Source organism: Marmota flaviventris, chromosome 5 (genome assembly GCF_047511675.1).
Source record: "Marmota flaviventris isolate mMarFla1 chromosome 5, mMarFla1.hap1, whole genome shotgun sequence".
NCBI lineage: Eukaryota > Metazoa > Chordata > Mammalia > Rodentia > Sciuridae > Marmota > Marmota flaviventris.
The window spans coordinates 110,844,860-110,857,725 of record NC_092502.1 but is presented as its reverse complement, the minus strand read 5'-3'; the positions used below and the strand labels follow the sequence as shown (position 1 = coordinate 110,857,725).

Sequence of the window (12,866 nt, the reverse complement as noted above, 5' to 3'; positions counted from 1 at the left end):
AGAAGAGGTTGAGAGACCTACTCTTCAAGTTGGGCAGGCAACATTTATAGACAGAAAATGGAAATGAGGTAAAGAAAAGTTTTGATTGGTGGTTATGTCTCAAGCCTTTGCCTTATTTGGGCAGGGTACAGTCAGCAGGCAACATGTAATTGGCTGAAGCTCAGCTGCACTGATTGGCTGGGACTCAGTTGGTTATTACAAAAATATACTTTGAAATGAGGCTTTCTATTTGTTTACATAATATTACATAAAGACTCAAGGTATATAGGAAGGCTTGGACCAAAGTTAGTTTCATTTAACAAATGTAATCAAGTTAGGATGAGGTTATACTAGATTAGGATGGGAACCAATCTGATCACTGGTGTCCTTATGGAATGAGGGAAAGCTCTGAACACAGACACACAGTGGAGAGCAATATGAGAGTCAGAGGCAGAGAATGGATTTATGGAGCTACAGGCCAAGGACTGCAACAACCACCAGAAGCCAAGAAGAGACAAAGAAGCATTTTCTTCTAGAAACTTTGGGAAGAAGAGAGTCTGCTAAAACCTTGAATCCAGGCTTCAAACCTCCAGAACTGAGAGACATTTCATTTCTGTTGTTTAAAGTCATCAGCTTGTGGTACTTTGTCACAGCAGACCTAGAGAACTTAAAGACAGCCACTTTCATAAGAGTTTAACACTCTCTCTGTCTCTGTCTCTCACACACACACACTAAAGTGGGCTGGTTTCCCAGGGGACAGGCACCCTGTTATAAACCCCTGTGCCGACCAAGCTGGGGCATTCCTCAGATCACCTGAGAGAATCTCTTGACTTCTGACTTCAAGGAGGTTAAATTAAGACTGATTATTTCAAACCTCACATATAAGGAAAGCAGTTGGAAGTGATAATAATTATTATTTTTATTATTATTATATTATTATAATTATGTGATGCTGGGGATTAAACCTAAGGCCTCGCACATGCTAGATAAGTATTCTACCACCGAGCTATACCTGCATCCCTGTGATAATTATTTTCTCAAAGAGGAGATTAGAGAAATTCAAAGGGAGAACTGGTAGACATGTTTATATAAGTGGCCTTTTTAAGAGATGCACACAGGGTTGGGGTTGTGGCTCAGTGGTAGAGTGCTCACTTAGCATGCATGAGGCACTTGGTTTGATCCTCAGAACCACATAAAAATAAAGATATTGTGTCCACCTAAAACTAAAAAAATAATAATAATAAAAAAGAGATGGGGGGATGGGGATGTGACTCGTCACATGCGTGAGGCAGTGGTTCAATTCTCAGCACCGCATAAAAATAAAATAAAGATATTGTGTCCACCTAAAACTAAAAAATAAATTTTTAAAAAGTTAAAAAAAAAAAAAGAGAGAGAGAGAGATAAACACAGAAGAGGCTGATGGAAAGTATGCACTCAAGGAAAAAAAAACCTGCGGGTATAACTGTGTGGTAGAGTGCTTACTGGGTATAGGTGAGGCCCTGGGTTCAATTCCCAGCACCAAAAAAAAAAAAAGAAAAGAAAAATATCTGGAAAGCCAATATTGGCCTTCCATACAATTTTTGTACTAACAGAATATCTATCAGCAGACTTTATTTACATGAGAATTTTTATATTAGACCAGAGTACCTACCCCTAAAGTTTCATGAAGACGTTGCCTTAAATCTTCATTTGACAATTCTGAATTAAAACCTATTAGAAAAAAAAAGACACAAAACTGGAATATTTCTTTAGTTAAATATAGGACATTTATTTACAAATATTAAGTACAGTTTTTTTTTCATAAAGGAAGAAGACTGGGATTAACCAAATAATGATAAAAGTATGTAGCCTCAGTGGTACAATACAGGCCTTGAGGATGAGGAGTAGCCCCACCCAAGCTGCAACATTCCTTATGAGCCACATTTCTTAAATTACAGTTGTTTCTCAATATTGAGGGGAATTGGTTCAGAACCCCCTAAGATACCAAAATCTGTGGATGCCCAAACCCTTATATAAAATTAGTATTTGTATATAACCCATGCACATCCTCCTATATCCTTTAAATAAAAAAAAAAAATTTTTTTCTGGTACTCAGGATCGAACCCAGGTGTGCTTTATCACTGAGTCACATGAGTCTCCAGCCCTTGTTTAAATTTTGAGACAGGGTCTCACTAAATGGCCAAGTGGCCAAGTCTGACCTTGAACTTGCTATCCTCCTGCCTCAGCTTCCTGAGTGGCTGGGGTTACAGGTGTGTGCCATATTTAAATAGTTGTTATACTTACTGGGCTTTTATTTGTATTGTTTTTATCATTGTATTACTTTTTTTTTTTTTTTTGGTACTAGAGATTGAACCCAGGGGTGCTTAACCATTTTCAGACAGGGTCTCACTAAGTTGAGTAGGGCCTCACTAAATTGCTGGGCGGGCCTTGAACTTTCGATCAAGGCCTCCAAGTCACTGGGATTACAGGCATGTGCAATTGGGGCCCTGTGTGTATTGTTACTTTTTATTGGTATTACTTTTTATGATCTGCAGTTGAGGGAATGGGAAGATGTGCCACCCGTGGATTAGGAGGGCTAAAGGTATTTTTATGTTGTTTTAATTTAAATCTGTTCAACTTTCATGGGGAAAGTTTCAGGAGAGAAAATTTTACAACCTGGATTATAAAAAATTCAGCCGGACAGCAGGGAGTGCCCTGGTACAGGCATAGACCTGATTATGAATTTTATTCCTTTTCTAATCTAAAGCATAATTTCTTTATGTTAGGATAAGTTAAGTTTGGTTAGGATAAGTTAAGATTTAGTTTGTTTTGACAATTTTTGAGACTTCAGGATATCCAAAAATAATTGGAAGCATCTATCTTCTGCCTGGAACCTGCCTTTACCAGTTAGCCACCAGATTTGCTCCCCTTCAGAGAAGCCTTCCCATCCCTGGCCTGAAACAGCAGTACCCCACTTCCCCTAATCACTCACTATTATGATATTATGCATTTGTTGATTTTTAGGTTTATTTTCTCTCTTTTTGTAGAATACATATTAGTGCCCTTGCCAGCTGTGTTCACTCATATTATTGCTAGAACTGAGACCTGTTCCTGGCACCTAATGGAACCCAAGAAGTATTTGTTGACAAAGGAAAAACAAAATAAAAGTACATCATGAAAAAGCAAAGTAGTTAATAATTTATTGATTACTAACAAAAATATTATTAAAGTAGAATAACTATTGCATATTTTGTATAATAGTTGGAAATATAAACGTCAGTTACTTTTGTACCAATTCAAGGTAAGAATGAATTTCTAAAATCTACTATGGTTACCTATTTTCATGCATTGGAAGGGTGACAGCACTCACAGGGAAAGGAGAGAAACTGAGCATTCTTACCAGTGCTGCTTTGTTGTCTGTAACTGGAAATCCTGGACTCTTGAAGGCAGGTGTCTTGCAAGTTCTTTTGCTTGAAATACTGAAAAATGGCTCCACTTCTCTCTTTCCCCTTTCTTAGAAATGGGGGAGGGCTAAAGTTCTTTCCATCTGATCTTTTTCTAGATGTAAGTAAATGTGAAATGTCCACTTCATAAATTCCACCAGGTCTTCTTCCGAGGCCATATCCTAGATCACCTTCTGTCATGTCATCCTCTTCTGTTCCCCAGAACTGCACCTCTGACTCACTCGATGATCTCACCACCTTGCTCATTAGCCTAATACTGTCTTTATCATAAGGAAAAACAGTAATTAAAAATCAGTCAGTAGGGCTGGGGTTGTGGCTCAGTGGTAGTGTGGCTCAGTGGTAGGGTGCCTGCCTAGCATGTGTGAGGCCCTGGGTTCGATTCTCAACACTGCATATAAATGAATTAATTAAATAAGGTCCATCAACAACTAAGTGTGTGTATATATATATATATATATATATATATATATATATATATATAAAAGCAATCAGGAGATCCAGCAGTATCCCACTTTCAGGTATTTACCAACACATTTGGAAATCATTATGTCAAAGAGATGTCTACACTTCCAGTTTACTGCAGCACTGTTCACAATAGCCACCTTATGGAATCAAACTAAGTGTCCATTAAGGGAAGAATGAATGAAGAAAATGTTCTCTCTCTCTCTCTCTCTCTCTGTCACACACACACACACACACACACACACACACAAATGCCATTCAACTTTAATCTCTGTATTGTTCCAATTTTAATATATTTGCCACTGTAGTAAGCACATTGTTCAACCTTTAAAAAGACATTTTATAGCTGGGCACAGTGGTGCACACCTGTGATCCCAGTGGCTTGGAAGGCTGAGGCAGGAGGATCACGAATTCCAAGGCATTAAGGAACTCAGTGAGACCTTATCTTTAAATAAAATACGAAATAGGGCTGAGGATGGTTAAGTTCAATGGTTAAGTGCCCCTGGGTTCAACCCGTTACCAAAAAAAAAAAAAAAAAAAAATTGTTATAGCATGAACAGAATTGGATAGCATTATAATAAGGAAATAAGCAAGGCATAGAAAAGAAAACACCACATAATCTCACCTATATGTGGAATTTAAAATAGAACACAAAGAAGCAGGGAGTAGAAGAATGGTGGTTACTGGAGGTTAGAGGGTGGGGCAAATGAGGAATTGATGCTCAAATGGGACAAAGCTTCAGTGAGATAGTTAATGCCAAGTAAATTCTCTTTGAGATATACTGCACAGTGTGGTGGATATATCAAATAACAGTGTATGGGGCTGGGGTCATGGCTTACTGGTAGAGCGCTTGCTTAGCACATGTGAGGCCCTGGGTTCAATTCTCAGCACCACATAAAAATAAATAAATAAATAAATAAAAGGTATTGTGTCCAACTACAATTAAAAAATAAATATTTTTTTTAAAAAATAACAATGTATGGGACATTTCAAAATCACTAAATTTCAAATGTTCTCATCTCAAAAAATAAGGTTTGAAGTAACCTTATTTTGGATATTCCAATTAACTTGATTTAATTAATCCACATCATATTTATTAATCCTAAAATCACATTGTACCACCTAAATATATACAACTATAATTTGCCAATTTATGATTAAAATTAGAGCAGACAGCTCTCTTTGCTTCTTGGCTGCCATGAACTGAGCAGCTTTTCTCCTCCACACCCTTCCACCATGATGTTCTGCCTCACCTTGGGACTAGAGCTATGGAGTCAGTGGATCATGCACTGAACCTCTGAAACCAAGTAAAACCTAAGGAACTTATCCATGTTTAAGCCATCAACAAGAAGTTGAGGGATTTAAACTCCAGCTGAAAGTGCCACATATATTCCAGAACATCAGGAGCCTCCATACACCTTTCTGGTTTCATGAGGTACCAACCAAATAACATCCCTTGCACCTTAACCACATGCTGTCAAGACTGGCTTTTCCTTGTCAGGGATCCAGACTAGATTTAAGGACTTGTCATTGAGCGGATAATAGGAAAATGCTGTCTCATTAGAAGGGGAGACCCCAAATCAAAGCTTGCCTCGCTGAAAAGGACCAGCTGGAAGAAACCCAGCAGTCAGCACAGGGCCTGGCACATGGAACTACTCAAGTGATGAGACTTATATGAAAACACCATGCTTGACCTGTTTGCCTAAGGAGCAATATTTGGATTGTTTTCTGTTTCTGGCTGCCACATATACAGCTACTATGAATTTCTATGTCAGGTTTTTATATGAATGAATTTCAGGTTCCTATGCTACTCCAGAGCAACAGGTGGCATCCCTTCTCTTTAGAAAGAATGGCATTGTAGGGCAGGGCTGCTTTTACTTCAAGGAAGACAAAAGAACCTTTCTACATGTGCAAAAGAATTTATCTTCAAGTAAAAAACTAAAACAAGTTTGGTCTAAAAGTTTTTCTGTATTTAGTGAATTGTAACATAACTTGGTATGTAAATAGACCATTACCTGTTCTTCTAACAAGTAGCCAAGACTCAGCCAATCACAGTCACCCAACTGTTCAAGTCAGGTTCAAATAAAGCAAATGCTAAACTTTAACCAATTGAGTAATCTCTACCTTCACTTTCTACTTTCTGTATGTCACTTCCTTTTTTTTTTTCTGCCTATAAACATAACATGCATGGTAGGGCAGAACATTCAGAACCATTTTTGTCCAGACTGCTGTGCAATTCTAAAATCACAAAAGCAAATTAAGATATGTAAAACTAGATTTGTTTTAAACTAGATTTGTTGTAATTTTTCTTTTATCATAACATAACAAAACAAAAACAAATCTCAATATAATCAAGTAGGGTCTTTCTTTTCTTTTTCTTTTAGTACATCCCCAGCCCTTTTCTTTTTCTTTTTGGGGGGGGTGCAGGATGGGGTGGGGGGGTGCCAGGGATTGAACTCAGGGACACCCAACCACTGAGCCACATCCCCAGTCCTATTTTGTCTTTTATTTAGAGACAGGGTGTCACTGAGTTACTTAGCACCTCCATGTTGCTGAAGCTGGATTTGAACTCTGGATCCTCTTTCCTCAGCCTCCCGAGCCGCTGGGATTATACATGTGCACCACTGTGCCCAGCATCCCCCAGCCCTTTTTATTTTTTGTTTTTAGACAGGGTCTAACAAAATTTCTTAGGGCCTTGCTAATGTGCTGAGGCTGCCCTCAAATTTGCCATCCTCCTGCCTCAGCCTCCTGAGATATTGAGATTACCGTTGGGCACCACTGTACCCAGCTTCAAGTAGAGCTTTAAATGGGAAATTTTTTTTTTGTTTTTGTAATACAAGACATGAATATCCAAGGATTTAATTAACATACAAATGCCCCTTACAGTCCAATCAGACGTATCTAACATTTCAGCTAGGCCTGGTGGTGCACACCTGTAATCCCAGCAGCTCTGGAGGCTGAGGCAGGAAGACCCCAAGTTCACATGCAGCCTCAAAATTTAAGGACACCCTGTCTCAAAATATAAATAAGGAAAGTGGGAGCTGGGGATGTGGCTTTGTGGTATAGCACCCTTAAATTCAATCACTGGTATCATAAAAAAGAACAAAAGAGGTACTTATCATTTCAGGACTTTTTAGATAAGAAGATCCAACCCCTCATTTCAAACATTGTGGTGTACTGCAGGAAAGCTTGAGAGGCTTTTACTGACTCCAGTAACCCAGTGATGAGGAAACAGCAGATTAGCCTTTGCTAAGGACACAGAATGCTCTTGAGATAGAGGTTTATAAAGGAAATGTTGCCATTTACACAAGCCTCAAGCAGCACAAAATTCAGAAGTCTCAGCCTGTGTCACAGTGCACGCTTATAATCCCAGCAGCTAGGAAGGCTGAGGCAGGAGGATCGCAAGTTCAAAACCAGCCTCAGCAACTTAGCAAGGCCCTAAGCAACTTAGCAATATCCTGTCTCAAAATAAAAAATAAAAAAGGGCTGGGGGGGTGGGGCTGGGGTTGTGGCTCAGTGGTACAGCGCTCGCCTAGCATGGGTGAGGCCCTGGGTTTGATCCTCAGCACCACACATAAATAAATAAATAGGGTTGGGGTCATGGCTTAGTGGTAGAGCGCTTACCTAGCATGTGTGAGGCACTGGGTTTGATTTTCAGCACCACATATAAACAAATAAATAAATAAAGGTCCATTAATAACTAATAAAAATATTTTTTAAAAAAATAATAAATAAATAAAAATAAAGGCATTGTGTCCACCTACAACTAAAAAAAAGGAGGGTGGGGGTTGCTGGGGATGTGGATCAGTGGTTAAGTGCATGGGTTCAATCCCTGATACAAAAACGAAAAATTCAGAAGTCTCTGAAAAATGACTAAGTCATTACCAATGACTAAGTGTCTTCCAATGACTAAGACTATCTCGTGTTAGAGAACATTTCCTATCTTCTGCCCTTGTCCCTCTTGGCCCAGCATCTACATTAGGTGTTCCTGCCACTTGTGGTTTCTGATTTAGCTCCACTTATTTAGTCCATCTTTTATTTCAGTACAGACACACTTAGTACAGGTTTTGTATCTGGGACAGTGAATAGATGAGAAGGTAGGTGTCCCTCTTGCTTTTCTCCCTTCCTTTCTCAACTTGTGCAACAGCTGTGTTCAATACATTCCACTATTTGGTAATTCGATGTGAATACAAACTGAAGTCTTGAGATGGCCAAAGACCCTGCTCTCATCTCTTATCCCATCCCCTGGATGTTAGGATGGCCTCCCTTTGGTTCTTGAATAGGCCCAGGCACTCCTGCACCTCAGAGCTCCAAGTTTCCTCTGTCTGGACTGCTAGTCGCCTAGATATTTGCACAGTTGTTCCTCTCTTTGGGTCTTTACTTCAGAGTCACCTTCTCAGTGGGGCCTCTCTTGGCATCTAAAATCGCAGCTCCACTTCACTATTCTACTTCTCTCTTTTATTTTCCTCCTTAGCACCGAGGACCTTCTAATATGCTCTTTCATATTTTATTTAATTTTCAAATTATATTAATAAAATTGGGGCCAATAAAAAAGGGAAGCTAATATAAAGGTTGAGTGAAGCAGAGGGTGACTCCTTATGATCTGCTTCTCAATAGCTACGTGCCCTGAAATGTGAGGGCACCTGAACATTTTCCTTCTCCATAGCCCAAACCTGCTCCAAACGACTTCATGTAGAATGTAAATTCTGTAAGGTGAGCAATTTCTGTCTGTTTAGTTCACACTGTATTCAGTATCTAACCCTGGATCTGAAACATAATCCATGCTCCGTAAAGACTTGTTTAATAAATGAGTAAAAAAAGGAAGAAAAAAAAACTGAAATACTTGCCTCAAGGACAGGAAGAGAAAACTGTCACCTCCACAAAGCTGTGCCTAGTCACTGAGGGAGTACTGCCTGCACTGCTTCCTAGAAGAAAGTAAATCCTGGCAACAAGGCTATAGGGAAGTCACCATCACTGAGCCCTCCTGGTCAGACCACCACAGTCACCTACCTGGTCACAGTGGGGCAGCTGAAGAGGCTCCAAACACTCCTTCCAGTGTGGAGTGCAGTTAAGACAGGCTTTCACCACCAGGGATTTCAAAATAGCTGCTTTGCTGTAGTGGTTTAGAAATATTTCATCCTTTTCTCAAATCTTGTTAAAAAAAAAAAAAAAAAAAACAAACCTGGGGCCCAGCTTCACATCAGTGAAAAGAAAAAGTAATAAATAAGGAGGGAGAATAAAACCTTTGTTGGGGATAGAAACAAACACACTTGATAATGTTGCTAAAGCAATATTCAACACTGCCTATTGGACTCGTTTTCCAAATTTTTATAGAATCATCTTGGTTCTTTTCTGTGGTGATTTCCTTAAAAAGCAGATCTGTCAGATAGGCATGGAAGCACACATCTATAAACCCAGTTATTCAGAGGCTGAGGCAGGAGGACTGCAAGTTCCAGGCCCATGGCCAGCTCAGGCAATTTAGTGAGACCCTATCTAAAAATCAAAAAGTAAAAATAAAAAGGGGTGGGAATGTGGCTCAAGTGGTAGTGCGCTCGCCTAGCATGCATGAGGCACTGGGTTCTATTCTCAGCACTACTTAAAAATAAAATAAAGGGGTTGGGGATGTGGCTCAAGTGGTAGGGCGCTTGCCTAGCATGCGTGAGGCACTGGGTTCGATTCTCAGCACCACATAAAAATAAAATAAAGATATTGTGTCCACCTAAAAATAAAAAATAAATATTAAAAAAAAAAGATATTGTGTCCACCTAAAAATAAAAAATAAAAAAAAGGGGGTGGGGATGTGGCTCAGTGGTGAACACCCCCAGGTTCTGGAAAAATCCAAGTACAGGGGGAAAAATAATCTATTCAATTTGCCAAGGTAAATAAGAAATTATTCACTGAATTAAAGAATAATCACTTGGAAGGCAGTCTTTACTCCTATTTATAGATTATTGCTTATTATGTGCAACCTCAGATCTATATTAAGAATGGTGTGGTCATGATAAGGCGATCAGCAACAAAGATAGAATTGGTCAATACAAGGGGAAAAAACAGTAAGAGGAAAAGAGTAATCAATCCACAGGGTGTCTAAGAATATTTTTTAGTGTTTCACATATATTAAGGTGTCATGGGTATACCTTCCTGCTATTCGGAGCTGAATATAATGATTTTTCCCATGCTCCAATGTCCTACTTTGGGGGAGGAGAGGTTGGTACAGGAAATGAACCCAACCAGTGAGCTATATCATGGGCCCTTTTTTATTTTTGATAATTTAGGAATTGAACCCAGGGGAGCTTAACCACTGATCCACATCCCCAGCCCCTTTTATTTTTTATTTTGAGACAGGGTCTTGCTTAGTTGCTTAGGACCTCGCTCAGTTGCTGAGGCTGGCTTTGAACTTAATATCCTTCTGCTTAAGAGGCTGAGCCTCTTAACTTGCTGGGACTGGGATTGAAGGTATGTACCACCATACCCGGCCTCAGCCCCTTTTAAAATTTTACTTTCAGACAAGGTTTCACTAAGTTGGCCTCTCCTAATTAGCTGCAATTACAGGTGTGCACCACCATACCTGGCTCCCCTATTATTATTATTATTTTTTGTACCGGGGATTGAACCCTTGGGCACTCTACTCTGCCCTTTTTATTTTTTATTTTGAGACAGAGTCTCATTAAGTTGATAAGGCTGGCCTCCAACTTGTGATCTTCCTGCCTCAGCCTCCCAAAGGTCAGGATTACAGGTGTGTGCCACTGTGCCCAGATCCCTTTTTTTTCCTTTTAAAAAAAAAATTTTTTTTTTTTAGTTGCAGATAGATGGACACAATATCTCTATTTATTTTTATGTGGTGCTGAGGATTGAACCCAGTGCCTCACACTTGCGAGGCAAGCACTCTACTGAGCCACAGCCCAGTCCCACCTAATGTTTTTAAAAAATGTAACTTTGAGGACTGTTGGCTGTGTACTATCTTACATTTTATAAGCTTATAGTATTAATACGTAATACAGTAAAACAATCGAACTTCACTTTTGGGACAGATTACTTCTAAGAAAAAGAAAATATTTAGAATTATCAAGCTTCAGGCTGGAGATGTGGCTCAAGTGCTAGCGCGCTAGCCTGGCACACGCGAGGCACTGGGTTCAATCCTCAACACCACATAAAAATAAAATAAAGATATTGTATCCACCTAAAAACTAAAAAGATAAATAATAATAATAATAATAATAAAGAATTATCAAGCTTCTAGTCGGTTTAATGTGTTAAATTTAGTCTCCTTTTGGCACCACTGCAATCAGGTACAGTTGGCATGGTGGCATGATTCTGCAGTCCAGCTACTCAGGAGGCTGAGGTGGGAAGAGTGCTCAGGTTCAGGAGCTCAACACCAACCTGGGCTACAAAGCCAGACCCATCTCAGAAAGGAAAAAAAAAAAAAAAGAATTTGAATATTAGTTTCTCTATTTATTAAATGAGTGGATGAAATAGGATTTTTTTGTTTGTTTCTTTAGAGCTCTGTTTCTTTATCAGCATTTTCCATAGGATGCTCCATGGAACACTAATAATCTGGACTATTATGTGTTGCTAAGAATAGAAGGGTCCTTTTGGTTTTACTGAGGGATGTAATTTTCCTATTCAGGCATATAGGGCTTGCCCCCAAATAAAAAGGTAAGCAGTGGTGGAACCAAGACTATAAATTATATCTGGCTCCTTACCCAGTCCTCTGGCCACTAGCAAAAGGATGCAGATTGGATTAAAGGCTCTTAGCAGTCTTTCCACTTTTTTGGAAAAATGACCAGTGGCTTCTTAATTGTTAAATCCAAGATTAAGTCTCATTCCTCAGCCTCTTCCACCTCTGCAAAAGCTGTGATATTTTAACTCATCATGCCCAGGTTCCTGGAACACCAGGGCTCCTCAACTCTAAAAGAAATTAGATACTTCTCTTTTGTCCCTGATTGCCTCCTATCTGCCAGCTCAGACTCCTTTTCCTCTTCCACTCCCTTCAATATGTTTGGCTTGCACTTTTAACACTCTTAAATAAACATTTTCAGTTGGATATCCTGCCAGCAACTCAAACATAGCTTGTTCAAAAAGAACCATTATCCTTCCTACCCCCATCCCAGGTCTCCTCCTGAGTACTCTATTTCTCCAAAGGCATCAATCATGCTCCTCCGTGTTATCATGGTCCTCACATACCTTTTAGTTGCCATGTTCTCTAGATCCAAAAATGAAAACAAAACAAAACAACAACAACAAAAACAACTTTCCCAAAACCTACCATAATTTTATACATTAACTTCACTGCCCTGGCTGAACCTTTCAGTACTTCTCCTGGAATAGTTCCTAATTGATCTACCCTTAGCCATCCTACACAGCTTCCAAGTCAATAATTCTCTAGCACAGATCTAATGACATTCTTCTCTTGCCCTAAAACATTCCATGGCTCCTATGGCATATATAATTAAAGTTAGTGCCACCTGTTTTCTACTAGACTCATTTTCACAATTTCACCTGTCAGTATTCCTCAAGGGTACTCTATACTTCCATGTAAGGAATGCACCTGCTCCCAGGTTCCCCCTCAGCTGGATCACCTCCAAGCCTCTGATGGTGCCATTTTCTACCCCAGACATGGGTTTTCCTCTCAGGCTCTCCTCAGTTCAGGACAATACTCCTGACCGTAGCCTTCTTGGCTCTATAGGCCAGATGTGATTTTTACTCTCTCTGAGACCCCCCCAGCTCTATACTGCCCCTTTTTAATAATCCTTACTTCCTAGCTGTCCTTGGGTTTTACTGCACATGCAACTGAACATCCTTTGGTGCAGGAAGTATCTCCTTTGTTTGTACAAAACAAATTTAGGGGTTGGCCTTGTGGCTCAGTGTCAGAGGCTTGCCTAGCACATATGAGGCACTGGGTTTGATCCTCAGCATCACATAAAAATAAATAAAAACAAAACAGATTTAGTGAGCTTTCACTGTTTCTGTGACCAAAATACC

The 12,866-nt window shown here is 39.5% G+C and overlaps 1 protein-coding gene across 6 annotated transcripts in view; it reads right to left on the bottom strand.

Annotated features, from left to right (window-relative positions):
- The window catches only part of Ccdc125 (coiled-coil domain containing 125), a 69,216-nt gene that overhangs the window by 54,851 nt on the left and 1,499 nt on the right, over positions 1–12,866 (bottom strand). For 4 of the 6 annotated variants that reach the window (XM_071612536.1, XM_071612537.1, XM_027951644.2 and 1 more), the window contains exons 2-3: positions 3,359–3,682; positions 1,631–1,689 (exon numbers count right to left, since the gene is read on the bottom strand). In XM_071612536.1, the coding sequence (XP_071468637.1) occupies positions 1,631–1,689; positions 3,359–3,668 (369 nt within the window). In that variant the 5' untranslated portion in view covers positions 3,669–3,682. Of the gene's footprint in view, positions 1–1,630; positions 1,690–3,358; positions 3,683–8,894; positions 8,907–12,866 lie in introns of those variants that run through there. The other 2 variants (XM_071612535.1, XM_071612533.1) reach the window with 2 other exon arrangements.